The following is a 15,108-nucleotide window of genomic DNA, read 5'->3' on the forward strand; positions in this document are numbered from 1 at the left end:
CACCATTTGTGTTTTAACAAAACCCCCCCAAAAACCTGTAGCTGTCCCAACAACTCATGAGGAAACCTCTGAACTGTCTGATTTCCTCCCCCGCAGCGCTCTGCTTGTCTCTTCATTGACTGTCCCCTCCTCACACACACACATAGAAACGTTTGTTCTTCTATACTCATGGGGACTTTGCATTGACTTTCATTCATTTACCAGTATTTTCTATTACCATTTGACCCTAAACCTAGCCTAAACTTTATATAGGATGTGAACTGGGCTTATGTCCCCATAAGAAACAGTGGGTCCTCACCAGGCTGTGTAGTTTGCTTCATCTCTGAAGAGATGCTGCTCTTTAATGTTTATTTACTTGTCTTAGTTGTGTGTGTGGCGTGTAATTTACATTTTGTTGTTCTTTGTTTTTTTTATTCAAGTGCATTTTTTGTTAGAGACTGAGAGTCCACTTTGTTAAACATTCTTAAAAAATTAAAGTTTATTGATTTATTGCACTTACATATTACGCTTTTATAACTATTAGTTGTAAAATGGTCACCAGGCAATATTATCGCTTATCGCAATAATTTTTGAGACAATTAATCGCCCAGCAAAATTTGTTATCGTGACAGGCCTAGTTGTGGGATTTAGATTTTGGAATCATGAAGTCTCTCATTCAGCTGCATGGCTCAGCTCAGGATCTACTGTAAAATACCTGATTAGTTTGGTGTGATACCCAAAAAAAACACGCAGCCTCCCAATCCTTCTTCTGGTGATTTCCTCCTGCAGCACAGCTGACTGTTTGTTCCACAAACTATGCACAACTTTGCAGCTTTTTGTGAACAAATCTATCGTCTAAATGTGGACCTGAGGAATCATCACAGGTGAGGTGTTTTGATTTAATCTAGGTGACAAAAATTAATCTTTTAATAAATATATATTATTTAAATAAATCTTTACATTTACAATGGGCTGAGGTTGTTTTGATCATTTCTAGGCTGCTCTGTTTGAGGTTAAATGAGGTTCATTTTCATTATTTGGGTTTAAACAACAAAGGGTGGATAAAAGGTCTAGTGAAGGCATTATTTTAAAATATATATGGACAAGTCAAAAATATAACAAAAATATATACAAGTCTTAAAAACTAACACACAGAGAGCCCAATTCATCCCTTTCCTTTCTCTCAGATGGTTGTGGGGGTAATTTGGCCCTCACATATTTACAACATCGCTTCACTTTATTGAGGTTCATCATCTTCTTGGCATTAAGGGAACACACACCTATCATATATTTTAGCAAATTATATTATATTATTATCAAATCATATATTTTATGTTGGAGAACTGAGAGGTCAAAAATATGATCACTGTGATCAGAGACAAGTGACGACTCCGCATGATTTTTTTGTTGGAGGACATTTTAGTGAAATTAGAAGAGATGTGAAACATTAAATGAATGCACTCTAAATGGTTTTATTCAAATGCTCACTAAACATCTAGAATGTTCTCACAATGTAAAACAAGTGTTCTCATGTTCTCTGCTCCTCCTCCACAGCTGATTTTCTAAAGGTGATATTTTTTTTTCTTTTTCGTTTCCTTAACAAAGAACAGGCCCCCAAGAAAAACGGAGCCTGGTGGGAGTTCTGACTCGAGCCCTCAGCAACAAAAGCAATTACAGCAGGCGTTTCGAACTAATGGATCCAACTGAAAGCTCAACCTCGACTTTCCTGAATTACAGCTGTGTTCCCGCTCGCCTCAAGTCCCGACGCTCRAGATGAGAGCTCACCTCGTGCTGGCTGACCTCAACAACAACTAAAAGAAATCAGCATTTAGATAACGCTATTTCATCGTCAAGAAACTGTACGTAAAAGAAAACAGCGTGGGTATATKATACTGTACCATGCAGCTAATGTCACAGCAAAAATACACTTGAAATAAAAAGCATAAACTCATTATCAGAGATTTAAAAGAGTCTTTTTGTAAAAGATAAACTTAAACTTACTTTCATCAGAGCCAGTGTTCTCCTCTGTGTTTTTAATGTAGTCATCCTGGAAAACGAAACAGAAAATTCACAGATTCACTAGATTTATTCATTTATGATAAACAAACAACAAGAACAAAAAAAGCTAAATAAAGTAGAACAGTTACTTTTATAATCATGCACACTCAGTTTCAGAGGAAATATTAACAAGAAAAATAAAACTAAAGGTTACAACTTTAAGGTTTAGGATGCTAATTGTAACTTTTATCTACTATATTGCTAAATTGATCCTTAAGCCACAGTTTTGCAGTTTTTACTACTCTATTGATGCTTTTAGCTAACGTTTTTATCTAGCATTTTCCAATTTTGAATTCAGCTGGTATTTTCCTCATTTTAGCTTTTAGCCAGTGTTGTGTTACTTTTACTGATGGTGGTCAGAGGGTCCGGTGGCGCCGGTGCATGGCAGCCTCGCCTCTGTCATGCTCCAGGGCAGCTGTGGCTACAATGTAGCTTATCATCATCAGTGTGTGAATGTCTGTATGATTGGGTGAGTTAYTGAAGTGTRAAGTGCTTTGGGGTCCAAGTGGGCTTGATAAAGMGTTAAGTTCAAGCCACTRACCATTTGCTACTTTTAGGTTTTAGTCAATGTTCTGCTACTTTTAGCATTAGGAGTTTTCCACTTAAGCTTTTAGCTAGTGTTTTGCTTGCAAGAACAAGTATGCTGAAGCAGATTTTAAAAGAATAATGTTTTTCAAGGAATTAAAGAGATCTCAGATCTTTTCTACAGGGAAAATGTAAATAAAGTGGAATTTTTAAAAAGTATAAAAGTTACAAAACCCACAAATCCTTGATCAGCTGTTTTAATATGAATGTCTAAAATAGCTGAATGTATCCAGAAGTAATTTTACAGAACGAATAAAAATGAAAATAAATTATTTTATTTATACTTTTTATCTTCCCAGGTTTCAAATTACTGTTTCAGTTTTTGCATAAAAATGTAGTTACAAACAGACCTTAAATCTAAAGCATATTGTTTTTATGATCTAACAAACAGCCAGCTGCTTCTCTTTTTGGGATTTGTTTTGGAGGTGACATTGGATTATAGGGTCCCTCGACTCAAACTAAAATGATTCTCCCTTGTGGCTCTGAGCACAGATGTCTGCAGATGTGACAGATTTGTAGCTCTCTGTAGTCATTTCGTACACACGTGTTGCAGATAGCACTTAGATCAGATTGTATAAAGTATATATTATAAATTTGTGATGTTCTTGGACAACTGGAGAGAGATCCTGGAAAAATGTGACAAAGGACCTTGAGGTGTTTTTGTCTACCTAACTCATTTTCACTGTTATATCGAAGCCTCTAACAAAGTAATCAGTAAGTCAAGGCTCTGAACTTTAAATTCATTTCTACTTCTGCTCTGTTGCAGAGGGAATATTTGCAAACTCGCACTGTTTTTTTTTCCCAGAGATCCTCCCTAGTGACGAGCTGAAATGATACACTCCGTCTCCCTCTTGTCGTATCCACTGCAACCCGTTTCTTTCCATGTCAGGACACAGAGGATCAGCGGTACAGAGGGTTACTGCTTGGCTCGAGGCCTGCAAAGGACCCCCAGGATCAGTTCAGATCGGTTTAACTGTATCCTAGCGAGGGGATAGAAGGAGACTGAGCTCTCATGTCAAGCTGAACAAGTGCAGCGTAAATACTGCGCACAGGATTGCTTTTCTTTCTTTTGTAGCCCAAAACACATTCCTCATAAGATATATTTCCTAAGATTTCATCATCATTGTAAAAACATGTTAGACATTCTTGTGTGTTTAACCTTTTTTGATTTGATTTGATTTATTGATTCAACAGGAAAAGATTATTAAAAGTCAAGCCTGACTCAGCATAATTGCTGTTTTACAGCAGGTTCCTGTTCTGCAGCACATAAAACACTCAGAATTACAGCATCACAATCACATCATTACACACCATAGACACAAAGACAAACAAGCATACCAAATTTCAGGAAGGCAGCATTTGCAAAATAGGACGTCTAAATATGAGCACAACAAAAAGTGTCCAGCAGATGGCAGACAAGATTCTTCTTAAAGGGCTGTAGTTTTGAAATGGACTTTATGTTTTGAGGAATGTCATTCCATGCTTTAGTATGTTTTAATCTTCGAGGACTTTTTGTCTGCACTGCTGCAGAAAACGACGCTGCATTACACTGATTTCAGTGTGCGTGCCTTAAAAACAAGTACTTCCTAATCATTATGAATGTGACACCATCAGCTTAAAAAGTCAGTGACTGTGCAAGAAAAAAAACAGTCTAAATAACAGGAGACACTCACCTCCACTTCCTGTGGCAGAGACCGGCAGTGTTGAGGGGAGAAAAGAAAAACATTTTAAAAAATGTTAAAAGTTGGAAATTTTCTGTTCAGAATGCAAAAGCTGTCTTAATGCAGTTATGACACCGGTTAGACTGTCAGCCATTAATGCACGCTGATTGCAAACCCTGCGCCGCCTCTCGAGGGACAGCATAAGACATTTACAGAAGATTAAGAGCGCCTAATAACTGAGTATGATCAGCTGCCACTTCTATGAGCTGGCAGGAGTCCTGATCACTAAAGGCTCGCTCTCTTCTTGTGTTTACTTGCCAGAAGACAACAGCCTCCTGTCAGTTTAAAGGTTGTGGAGAAGCCACGACAGCCTTGAAGTGAAACCGGGACAAACGGTGGGAATCTTTGAATCTAGATGTTTCTTTTCAGCTGCAGCAGACGCCTGACATTTTACTAAGCAGAGCAGTGACGCCACCGACAGATATAGCCTCTATAAAGAACAACCTTGAGTTAACATGAAAGTGACTTGCTTTCCTTTCATTCCATTTCACCACCTTGGCTTTGGTCCAAGGGCACTATGCATCAATACCCACCTCAGGCTCTCCCAGTGTGTTTTATCTTGTAGTGCGCCGGTGTGGTTGACAGAAATATAGCACTGCGTAGCTCTTTTTTTTCCCAGCAACACTACTCTGTAAATACACTCAATTTTTCTTATTTTTTTCCCTTTTTTTACTCACAAGCCTTACATGGTTGTTTAACAGTGCAGTGACAGCATCTTTATATGGACAATTTAGAATGCAATACTACAGGGCTGGACATAGCCTATTTGGCACCCTAGGCAAGATTTCAGGTGGTGCCCCATGTGCAGTTTTCTAAATCTCACTGCCAATTTACATATGTTCACATAGCAAATTAAATAATTCGGTAGCACTTTAAAATAACACCTTACTTAGCTTTACTTAATCATTAATAAAGGGTAACTAACCATTTATTAACGATTAAGTAAGGCTAAAAAAAGGTTATTACAAAGTGTTACCAGTAGATTTGTTTTTAATATAACTTTTTATTTTTAGAAACAGGTTCTCCAATTAAAATTGTGAACTTTATAATTCACTTGAAACAGAATAGCAGAAGACAATTTCATAACTGCCAACATGTGCTGACAACAACGAGGAACACCTGTTCATGTTAACGAGCAGCTGTGGAGTGAAGCAGTTCTAAGGGGGTCTGGAGACATACAGTACTCTTCTGGAACATTTTGTAAAAGATCTACTCAAAGCTCTGCATTTTTCAGGCCTTTGAAGAGCATTTTACTAAATTCTTGGGATTAATAAAACAACATAAAATCAGTATTTTATGATGGTAGAACACTGAAAACCAGACTTTAACCTGAACTTTATCAGAGATCAGAACTGACACTTCCATTTTCCTTATTTTGTTTTCTATTTACACACTAAGCACCAGTAGTTCATCTTAACTGCATCATATGATACTTTTATCACCAAATATCTTTTGTACCATATAACACTTCATGTAGTAACAAAGCAGCTGCAAAATCCTCAGAACAAGTTACCTTCATAAACCTGAGAAACTAATTATTCTACAGACTAAATCAACTATGCGCTGATAAAAAGTTATAGTCCACATTTGTGTCACCCCCTAGATGGGCGGCACCCTTTGTATTTGCCTATTCTGCCTATGCCACAAGCCTAGCCCTTTTTATTGCCCCTTTGATCAATTTTATTCTGGGCTTGGAGCTGTCCAAATAGTTTCCTTGTCAAAAACATAATAATAATCCACAAATAAACCACTAAGCAATCTAACACATAACATAAATCACCAGAAGACACAATATTCATTTGTCCTTTAAAAAATTGCAATTATATGTAAAAATAAAGAATATAAAGAATATATTTAAAACTAGCACTGCAGTACAAAATAAACAGTTTTTTTCTTTTTACAGTGAGTCATATGAGGTGAAGGAAAAAAAAACTTTTAATATGTCATGTCAAACACCCCCTCTCTGAGTTAAATCCACTTTTCCCTGTCAGATCTGCATCTTTACATGGCATTTAAAGATCACAGTTAAAACGCTGAACTTTCAAGCTGACATTAGAGCATAAAAAAGCAAGTTGTCCCTTCAGTTAGAAAGTCTGTCACATTGCAAATACGGCATTAATCATCAAAGACTGTTCATGTCTTGAATCAGATTTACGTAATTATTTGCAGGGGCTTCTGCAATTCCCTCCATTACATTGGTGCCAGGGCTAAAGGGAGCCCAACAGCTCGTCGGAAAAGGCCGGGCAGCTTATCTTCCCCCAGCAGCAGTGTGACAGCAAGGACACCAGGCTGAGGCTGCCTTTAGTCCTTCACCAAGGTTGAGAGCTAATGCTGTCCCATTGAATCTCAGCCAGGCTGCTGCTAGAGTTCACAGCAAGCCGCCACAACAGGGAGGGAAGGAGGGGGAAGATAGGGGCGCAAGGGGGTATGATTTTCATGCTGGAGGTCTCCTGAGTTAGGTGATTCATATCACACACACACCACCTCTTCTGCCATTTGTCAACAAGGCTGTAATGCAGCAGGTGTAAAACCGAGCCAGGAGCCTAATGGAGCTTGACTATCCAGATGCTGCGGCTGCTCCTCCTGGACTGCTCGCTGGTATTAGGCTGACAACGTTTGGCCACAAGCCTGACTGCACTCCTCTGAGTTAACGTCTACCTCACCTTGCCTGAGCCTCTTCTGCCGGAGACATAAATACCACTAAAAGCTCCGAACCTGCCAAGCTCAGCCTTTAGCCGCTGCAACACAAAAAAAAAGAAAGAAAAACATCCCAATCCTTAGCACTGACGGCTAAATGTTTATACACAATGGATTCCAACTCAGCATGATGGCAGCAGGGTTGCTCCTAAACCATTTAACTGCATGTCTGTCTCATTGAAAGATATGCAGTTCAATACTTGTTTGTAAAGGGATTTGGTTGGTAATGCTCCAGCGCTCAGTGTGATGCATGGATCAGCTCCTAAAAAAACATTTATAATCATAAAATAAATTATTATAAGGCCTTGAGGCCAACAGGGCATGGTGGCAAAAACATTAGTTTTGTCTATGCCAATATAAACTGTTTAATATAAGTAATTTGACATAAATTGTCATAAAAAGCTCCACACATAGCATGACGTCACTGTTACTAATATTTTATAGTCAAGAAATGGTCTGTCAATCCGATGCTGGTCCCCAGCACTTTGTACCCAAAGTTTGTATTTTGTAAAGGGTACAAAGTGAGCCATTGTGSTTAGGATTTGGGCAACAACATAACGTGGGGAGCAAGAACACTATTTTGCAAGAAGTGCAAACAAAACTAGTTTTACATTTTGTTTGACAATTTTCTCGCAATTTTGAGCATCTAGCAGTCGAAGCAGATCTCAGCAGGGACCTGTTCCATTTTATATTGCTCAATATTCAAAGATCATCTACGTTTTGTTTTAATGGTCCTAAAATAAACAATTTGCTGAAACTTGACAATGTGAATCAAAGATTTGTAGACTGGATTTAACAATGGAGTTTGGTTCAGTTAGAGAATTTAGTAATTTTCTCCTAAATGATTCCATTCTCACATCTTGGCATGGTATAAAAAAAGTKGGACAGAAAAGCAGTTTCATGGGTGGAAAGAGAGAATTATGATCAAATACTCTGATGATTAATATATTTATGTCTGGGTGGAATAAAAATTAATTTTTTGGGGGTTGGGAAATGTTTAGAAATATCCTGATGTGATAAACAGATGTTAAAGCTTCTCTTTGTAAAGTCTTCATAAAATTTCCTTTTATTTGACATATTTTATGTATGTCAAAGAGAGGGAGTTGAAGGATAAGTACTAAAACTGCTTGTTTAGCTTGGAGAATAAATTAATTGATTATATTTTTTTCTTCTTACAAACTTTCTACCAATTAAAATGACAAAAAGTGTTATTTTACTTCTTTTGTGGATCAGTCCGTTTTAAATTAGTTGCAAACACATTTGAACYCATCTAAAAACACTACCAGATCTACACTAGTATTTCAGAGACTCGTTGTTCACAAATATCCAGATATTTTAAAAAATACCAAGTGATTTTCTTGTAYGGTACTACAAAATGATTACCAGTTRATCAAAACTGCATAYATTCTTTGAAAGGTATCTTTTAAAATTCAGTCATWTACAGTTGGATAATATTTTTTAGGTGTGTACAGAGCTTCAGTAGTTTTCAAATCTCAGATTTGTCTTTAAATACCTAAAACCAAACCCTCAGTTACACGTACACAAACACATACACACACATATTAAGAGTTTAAGGTGGAGAAACTTTTRCAATGAAATCCCCCACTCTCAGGGCAATAACTGCCTGCTTCATCCTCTGCAATATTCCTTATTGATTTTTCCAAGGGCGACATTTGCAGCGAACACGTCACTTAAGCTGCAGGATATGAGTTGGAGGTTAAATGATGAGCTAGACATTTTGCATTCCCACCAGTTGTCATTTATCCAGCTTCATGAAGTCATTCACGCTGCTGGTGACTGGATAAACACAGGCTGATGGATGGAGCTTGTGTTCTGGGTCATGTCTGTAATGAAAGAAAGAACTGCAAAGGGGCTTTCCACTGTTGATTGCTCCACTCTGCGCTCAGACTGGGTCGTCCTATTGGATTCATTGGCGTGCATCTGCCCGTTTGACTGGCAGGACAATGTCAGCTCATCATTTCCCCGAACCATGATTTGCACGGTAATGTGCTCCGCCTGATTAATGCGGCTGAATTAGCTGCGTCTCCCCTTCTACTTCAGATTGCGAACGAAAGGGCRCGCAGTTCGGAGGCTGTCGTAAATCCATCCTCTTTAACCACGGAGCAGGCTTTGCTGCATCTTTACGACCCTACAGCTCTGCATGCTGGGGTCTAAAGTGGTGGAGGAAATGTTTGGTTCTGTTTGTGTCCTGCTGTCTGTGAGAAAGAACAGAGAAAGTGAGGCGYGGACCCACCGCAGACAGAAACAACCAGAAAAGCCTTGTAGTGTTTGCCGCACTCAAAAGATGCAAAGCAACTCGTTTTTAATTTGAGGCAGAAATCGCAGCCACAGCTCTGATCTCACGCAGCAACTCGGGAGGATTTAGACATGATGTAAATTTGTATTTCATCTTCCTTTAGGCAGTTTCCTACAACAAAGTCTACGATTTTTTTCCCCTCTCTCACTCTAAAGAAGAAATCCACAGAGAGAGAGAGAGAGAGAGAAGGAGGAAAAATCTGGGATATTTTCAGTTGCAACAAATACCCAAGTATTACTGGATTAAGTTGCAGTTGAGCAACTACAKGGCTGGATAAAATTGATCACCTGAGCTGGAGCGCTCGGGGGCGTGCAGAGGCGAAGGACGCATGTTGTTTCACAAGGTAAGACGGCTGCCTGCAATGCAGTRCAATCTGCAGCCGTCTCTGCACACCGAAGGGCACATCTCAGCTTCTACAGCGTGAAGAAGGCAGCTGGGAAGCGGGCATCCATCTGAGACAAATACAGAAACAGTCAGGGCTGACTGGCTGAGGTCTTGCAGAYGAATGTAGATAAAGGAACTGTGGTGACATTTCCTGCAAAGGCATGAGCTAGTTTCATGTGTAAGGGAGATAAAAGATTTCAACTTGATGGCTTTGTTGTTTTTTTTTTTTTCCTATGGAGCACCTTTGATACGGAGAATAAAAGCTAATTTCAGGAAGTTGCATCACAAAAAAAAAAAGCCCTGCTCCTCACAAGCTCCTTCCTCTTTGGTTTCAAACCTTGGTGAAAAGACACATCAAGGAGTGGCCAAGTTCCCTTTTTTTTGTTGTTTTTGCCATCGACCTCATGGCCGAATCAAGGCGCTGCATGCTCTGAGAGTTGCAGTAATTGGATAGGAGGAGGAGGACGGTGCAGAAAAAATGGATTCTGTTGGACCACACTGCTGATCCAAGCAGAACCCTGGAAAAACAGAGTCTCTGCAGCATCTTAGCGCTCCCTCCCCTCTGTTCGCAAAACAAAGAGGCAGCTAGAGAGGAGGCAAGACTTCAGGTTGAGCTCTACTCAGATGCTCCAGAGAGCTCGAAGCTCATACCGAGCTCTCTTTACCGCTCTGAGCCTCGCTGCTGCTTCCTGCATACGATATTAGCAAAAAATAAATAAATAAATAAATAAAAACGCCCATAAAAACGACGAGCTGAGCAATGTAGCCTGTGTGCTGTTTTCACTTTGTAGACTCATAAGTATTGATCTGCAAACACAAAAACTTATCAGCATATATGAATAAATGAATGAACTTAAATCTTGTTTATACATTGACTTCACAGTGAGAACTTAAATCAATACTGAATGCGTTCAAAGCCTAAGAAAATAAATTTCACTTTAATAAATTCTAACAAACCAACTTATTTTGCCCAGACGAGGGGAAAAAAAACAAGTTTTATGGATTTAACAGAAGAACTATTTTAATTAATTTCTTTGGAAGTCTTTGGGGATTTGTCCGATATGCTGAAACCTGCTTTTTTCAAATCAATTTTTAATCAACATAGCGAAAGTTTGTGGGGATTGTTAGCATGAGCAGATACAATATATACTGAGGACGAGGCTCAGTTTGGGAGCACTGATGGCACTCAGGTTGAGGGTTAGACTCCCAACTGTGGCCTTTCCATGTGGAGTTTGCCTGTTCTCCATGTGCAGATGTGGGGTTTCTCTAGTAGGAATGGGCAATAGGGATTTTGGTATCAATTCGATTCCAAAATAATATAAAGCTAGTATCGCCGATTCTGATGCCGATACAGATACTTGTCATGTTCATTGAGTAATTTGGACATTAAGACGGCTGCCACACCTAATCAATATTAGCCAACACAAAAATATCTGTAACTTGGTTAGTTTATAGCTACTGAGCAAAAATTTGATGGGAAATGGTTGAGAAAGATTCACCCTGAACGTAGCATTTCACTATGTTGTGTAGGTTTATGCACACAGTTTCAAGGTCTGACTTACAACAACTCCACCATTTTCGTATAAACTCTTGAATAAAATGTGGTAGTTGAACAAATAATTGCAATGTATCATTTTAACCATTTCAGATAAGTCTAGTATAAACCTTTTGTGTAAACGTGAAAAACATATACAAAGGTTTTGTTGTACAGAGCAGCTGTGCAATCATTTGAGCAGGCCATAGTGTATTGTTACTGTGTGTGTGTTCAGTGAACTTATACAAAGAAAAACAGAGACTATAGTCGTCCATCACTGATATTTGTTATTTCCCAATTTGACCAAGTAAACCAGCTGTTTCAATAAAGAAGGCCTCAATGACAAGTCCAACAAAAGCCTCTTTACAACCGCCAGAGAGAAGTTTAGAAACCAGCAGTACAATTTAGAGAACATAATGATGATAACCACCCCCCATTTGAAAATGCTGCAGGGATCTGAAAGAGACAGCACACAGGGGTATCTAAGTTAAATACGCTAGTCGGCTGATTACATTTAATTCCACCCGTCTGCCATGGCAATGAGGACAAATTGGGTTGTTGTGGCTGCTGATAATGCTAATCTCCCGCCGTAGCAGAGGGATATTACAGTAAAACAGGGCGGCACGCTGAGATGTCACATTATGGCTTTAGGAAGGACTACATCACGCAGAAATTAGATTCTCTTGGGTTCTTTCAGCTGAGAAAAAAGCTATTAACGCGCCGGCTCTGCTGCTCCGTATCCCCGATTTGCTTGATTAAGGTCGTTTCAATATGCCTTTGTAGTCCATAACCCCACCAGCTCAACAAATAGCCAGCTCCTCTCKGACACGGACCCAAACAAATATATCGTCACATACTTTTACACAGAATTGGATCCGCTTCCCGTGAATGTCCTTGATGCTTAKTGGCGTTAATACAGAGAGGAGGCTCCGCGCTCCCCGCTGCTCTATGTGTGGCTCCGGGACAGACGGGCCCATCTCGTCCAATGTGAATATCAAACTTAGCAGGGAGGCAGAAAGGGAGGCTGACTCTCCTCAGGCAAGAGCATGTCCTCAGCTTTTGTAGCTGCCTGGCCTAATTGTATGGTACCTGTCACGCTGTTTCAACAGTGAGTGATTTGTGGCCTACAGCAAGGAATCTATCAATGCCACGTTGAACCTAAGCACCTCACGTTATTCTATCTATTTTTACTGAGAACGGGCRATAAAGCCGTGTTGCTTTTTAGTGCAACCACCGGCAATTCATAGCGGAAAACGGCGACCACAAAAAGACATCTATGAGAAATAAAATAGCACCCGAGGCAAAGCTGATTCTATTTAGGACAAGCTTGCTCTGCAGACCCAGTGCATATCCACCTGGCTGATACGTACGCAGCTATGTTTGCAGGGCTGTTTTCCAGGTTTAATCATTTCCACTGAGATAACAGCTCCCCTGACTAACCCACCCCACACCCCCACCCCGGAGAGCTTTTGTAGCAGGTGAAGCCTCTCCTACAGTGTTTACCCAGTGAAGGGTAAACTGAATTTTCTCTTCCTGTTTGTGAATAATGACAAAGGGAAAAAAAAAGGTTACTGCCGGCATCAGAGAGTCACGAGGCAGATAAATATCCGAGGATAGTAAAATACACGTTCTTATCATTGTGTTTCTTCTGTCTGCGCTGACACGTGGCATATTTCATTTTAACCACCAGGGGAAAACAGTTCATAAAATATGTTTTTTTTTTTACACAGTATTCGTACACCATGAGCTTTGCTGTAATTTGACATGGAACATAAAGTGTTTGAAGTTTACCATTTTAAATAAGGAACCTACTGGTAAWTTTTTTTAAAAAGTGCATTATTTACTGTCAAAAGAGAGTAGAGCTGTACTGTGACTTGAAATAATAAGTTCTTAAAGGGACAGTTCACATCTTTTAAAGAAAAGTTTATGAACAACCAACGCCTGCGGTTCACACAGCAAGATGTTATAATTGTCAGCTGATTTTCAAAGACTGAGAGTGCTGTGTGTGGTGGACAGCCACACAGCAAAGACAACACACCACACACAAACAGATTTCACTCACAAACATTCAAATGTCAGACAGGAAATCTCTCGAGATCAAAGGTGAGTTCAGAGTAAGATGAGGAAGACGTAATGGCGATAGTTAGTGGATTATTTTTAACAGAAAAAAAAGACATCCCCGACATCCATCGGGCTTTCTGGTGCTCCATGGCAGTTGTTTTGTCTTCTGTACTTTGGATTCCCTTTTGCGTTTTTGTCTCCTGACTTTCTGATTGGCTACACGTCACATTCAACAGGCTGCAGACTCATTTGTCCTCGGGGCAGCTCCACACACGCTGAAATATCGGGCCCAAGACAATCCAATTTGTTGAATATGCCCAATTCGAGATTGGAACAGTCCTGACATCCTTCTGAGCAGACTAGATCCCTCTTAACACACCACACACAGCAGGAATATCTCATAAGATTACCTTTAGAGCCATCACAGTATTAGTGGTGTCTTTAGGATTGTCGGATGGGCAAAATTTGGCCAAAAAGTAGTATAATTATTACCAGGCATAATATCTTCCTTAGTGCAGAAAGCTTTTTAATGACCTTGGAAAAAATGGGGTTTAACTATGACCAGACTGATGTGCTAACAGCTAATCAATGCAGGCTCAAGATCAAAATAATGCAAATAGCTGCTGCCGTATCTCAAAATTTCATCACCATCCATGTGAATGCTGTATTTTAAACATTTGCACAGTCATTAATGGGAAATTCAATGGCTCTCTTGGCAGAAACATCAAAAGTGCCCAAGGCTGCACTGAAAAATACAGCTAGCTGCCACTGCTGCTAATAATGCCTGCAAATAACCACTGAACTCTGCACATAATTAGATGTGATGCAAAACTGAGGCTGATGTAAAAAACGTATAAAACTAGTCAATGGTGCGACATTTGTTCTATTAAGTCATATTGTTATAATTATATATGTATAGTAGAGTGGGGCAATATTGGCAAAAAAATTAATCCCGATTAATTGTGGTATTTAGCCGATAACGATTAATTTGACGATTAATCCCCTGGAGTCCCTGGACACCCTTATGCCCTAGTCACATTACCAATTTAGTGGGAAAGATTTGCTCTTCATATAAATTTATTCTAAATTGTGTCAAAATTCAGACTTCACGCTTCAAATTTTAAATAGTGTTGATAAAAAAAATTACAGAACTTTTTTTATGTTCGTCATATTTGAAGCCTGCTGGCATTAATCATATTAATTGTCAAGTGCCAAAAAATAATCGATTCACGTTTTACTGACGATTAATTGCACACGATACAATTATGCCCAACCCTAATGTATAGTCTGTCCTACTTGGTCCTTGTGAATTATTATCTTAAAGTAAGCCCTGAAATAAAGGCTACAGAGGCTACTGTTTCCATTATCAACTCATCAGAAGTATTGAAATAGAGCCGTGTGCTTGTTTGTCAAAATTCTGGCTCATCAACTGGATCTTGGCACCGCCGTGCCAGCCATAAGGAAAGATGGACTTGCAGAGTGGCAGAATTTATCTCTTCGCCTGTATGCAGCACGGCATGCAGAAGCTCCACCAGTACAGAGACAACTCAGGCAGATGCCACTATAAATAATGCATGAACAATAGAGCCAGAAGAGCGGTGGAACAGCTAATTATTCAGCCCGACATTTCAGCAACTCTCCGAGAAGTTACCAGCTGAAAAAGATGAAATCCAAGCCATCAACGCTGTTGCCGCTGCTGCTGATGTGGTGTGTGTGTGTGTGTGTGTGTGTGTGTGTGTGTGTGTGTGTGTGTGTGTGTGTGTGTGTGTGTG

General features: G+C 39.5%; 1 protein-coding gene across 1 annotated transcript in view; it reads right to left on the reverse strand.

Annotated features, from left to right (window-relative positions):
* Positions 1 to 15,108, reverse strand: part of LOC106516568 (SPARC (osteonectin), cwcv and kazal like domains proteoglycan 2) — a gene marked incomplete at its 3' end in the record, with an annotated part of 45,357 nt that overhangs the window by 20,461 nt on the left and 9,788 nt on the right. Inside the window, 2 exon segments of the mRNA XM_014006983.1 lie at positions 1,981 to 2,026; positions 4,296 to 4,304. Coding sequence (XP_013862437.1) covers positions 1,981 to 2,026; positions 4,296 to 4,304 — 55 coding nt within the window.

The sequence above is a fragment of the Austrofundulus limnaeus genome, unplaced genomic scaffold (genome assembly GCF_001266775.1).
Source record: "Austrofundulus limnaeus strain Quisiro unplaced genomic scaffold, Austrofundulus_limnaeus-1.0 Scaffold39, whole genome shotgun sequence".
Taxonomy (NCBI): Eukaryota; Metazoa; Chordata; class Actinopteri; order Cyprinodontiformes; family Rivulidae; genus Austrofundulus; species Austrofundulus limnaeus.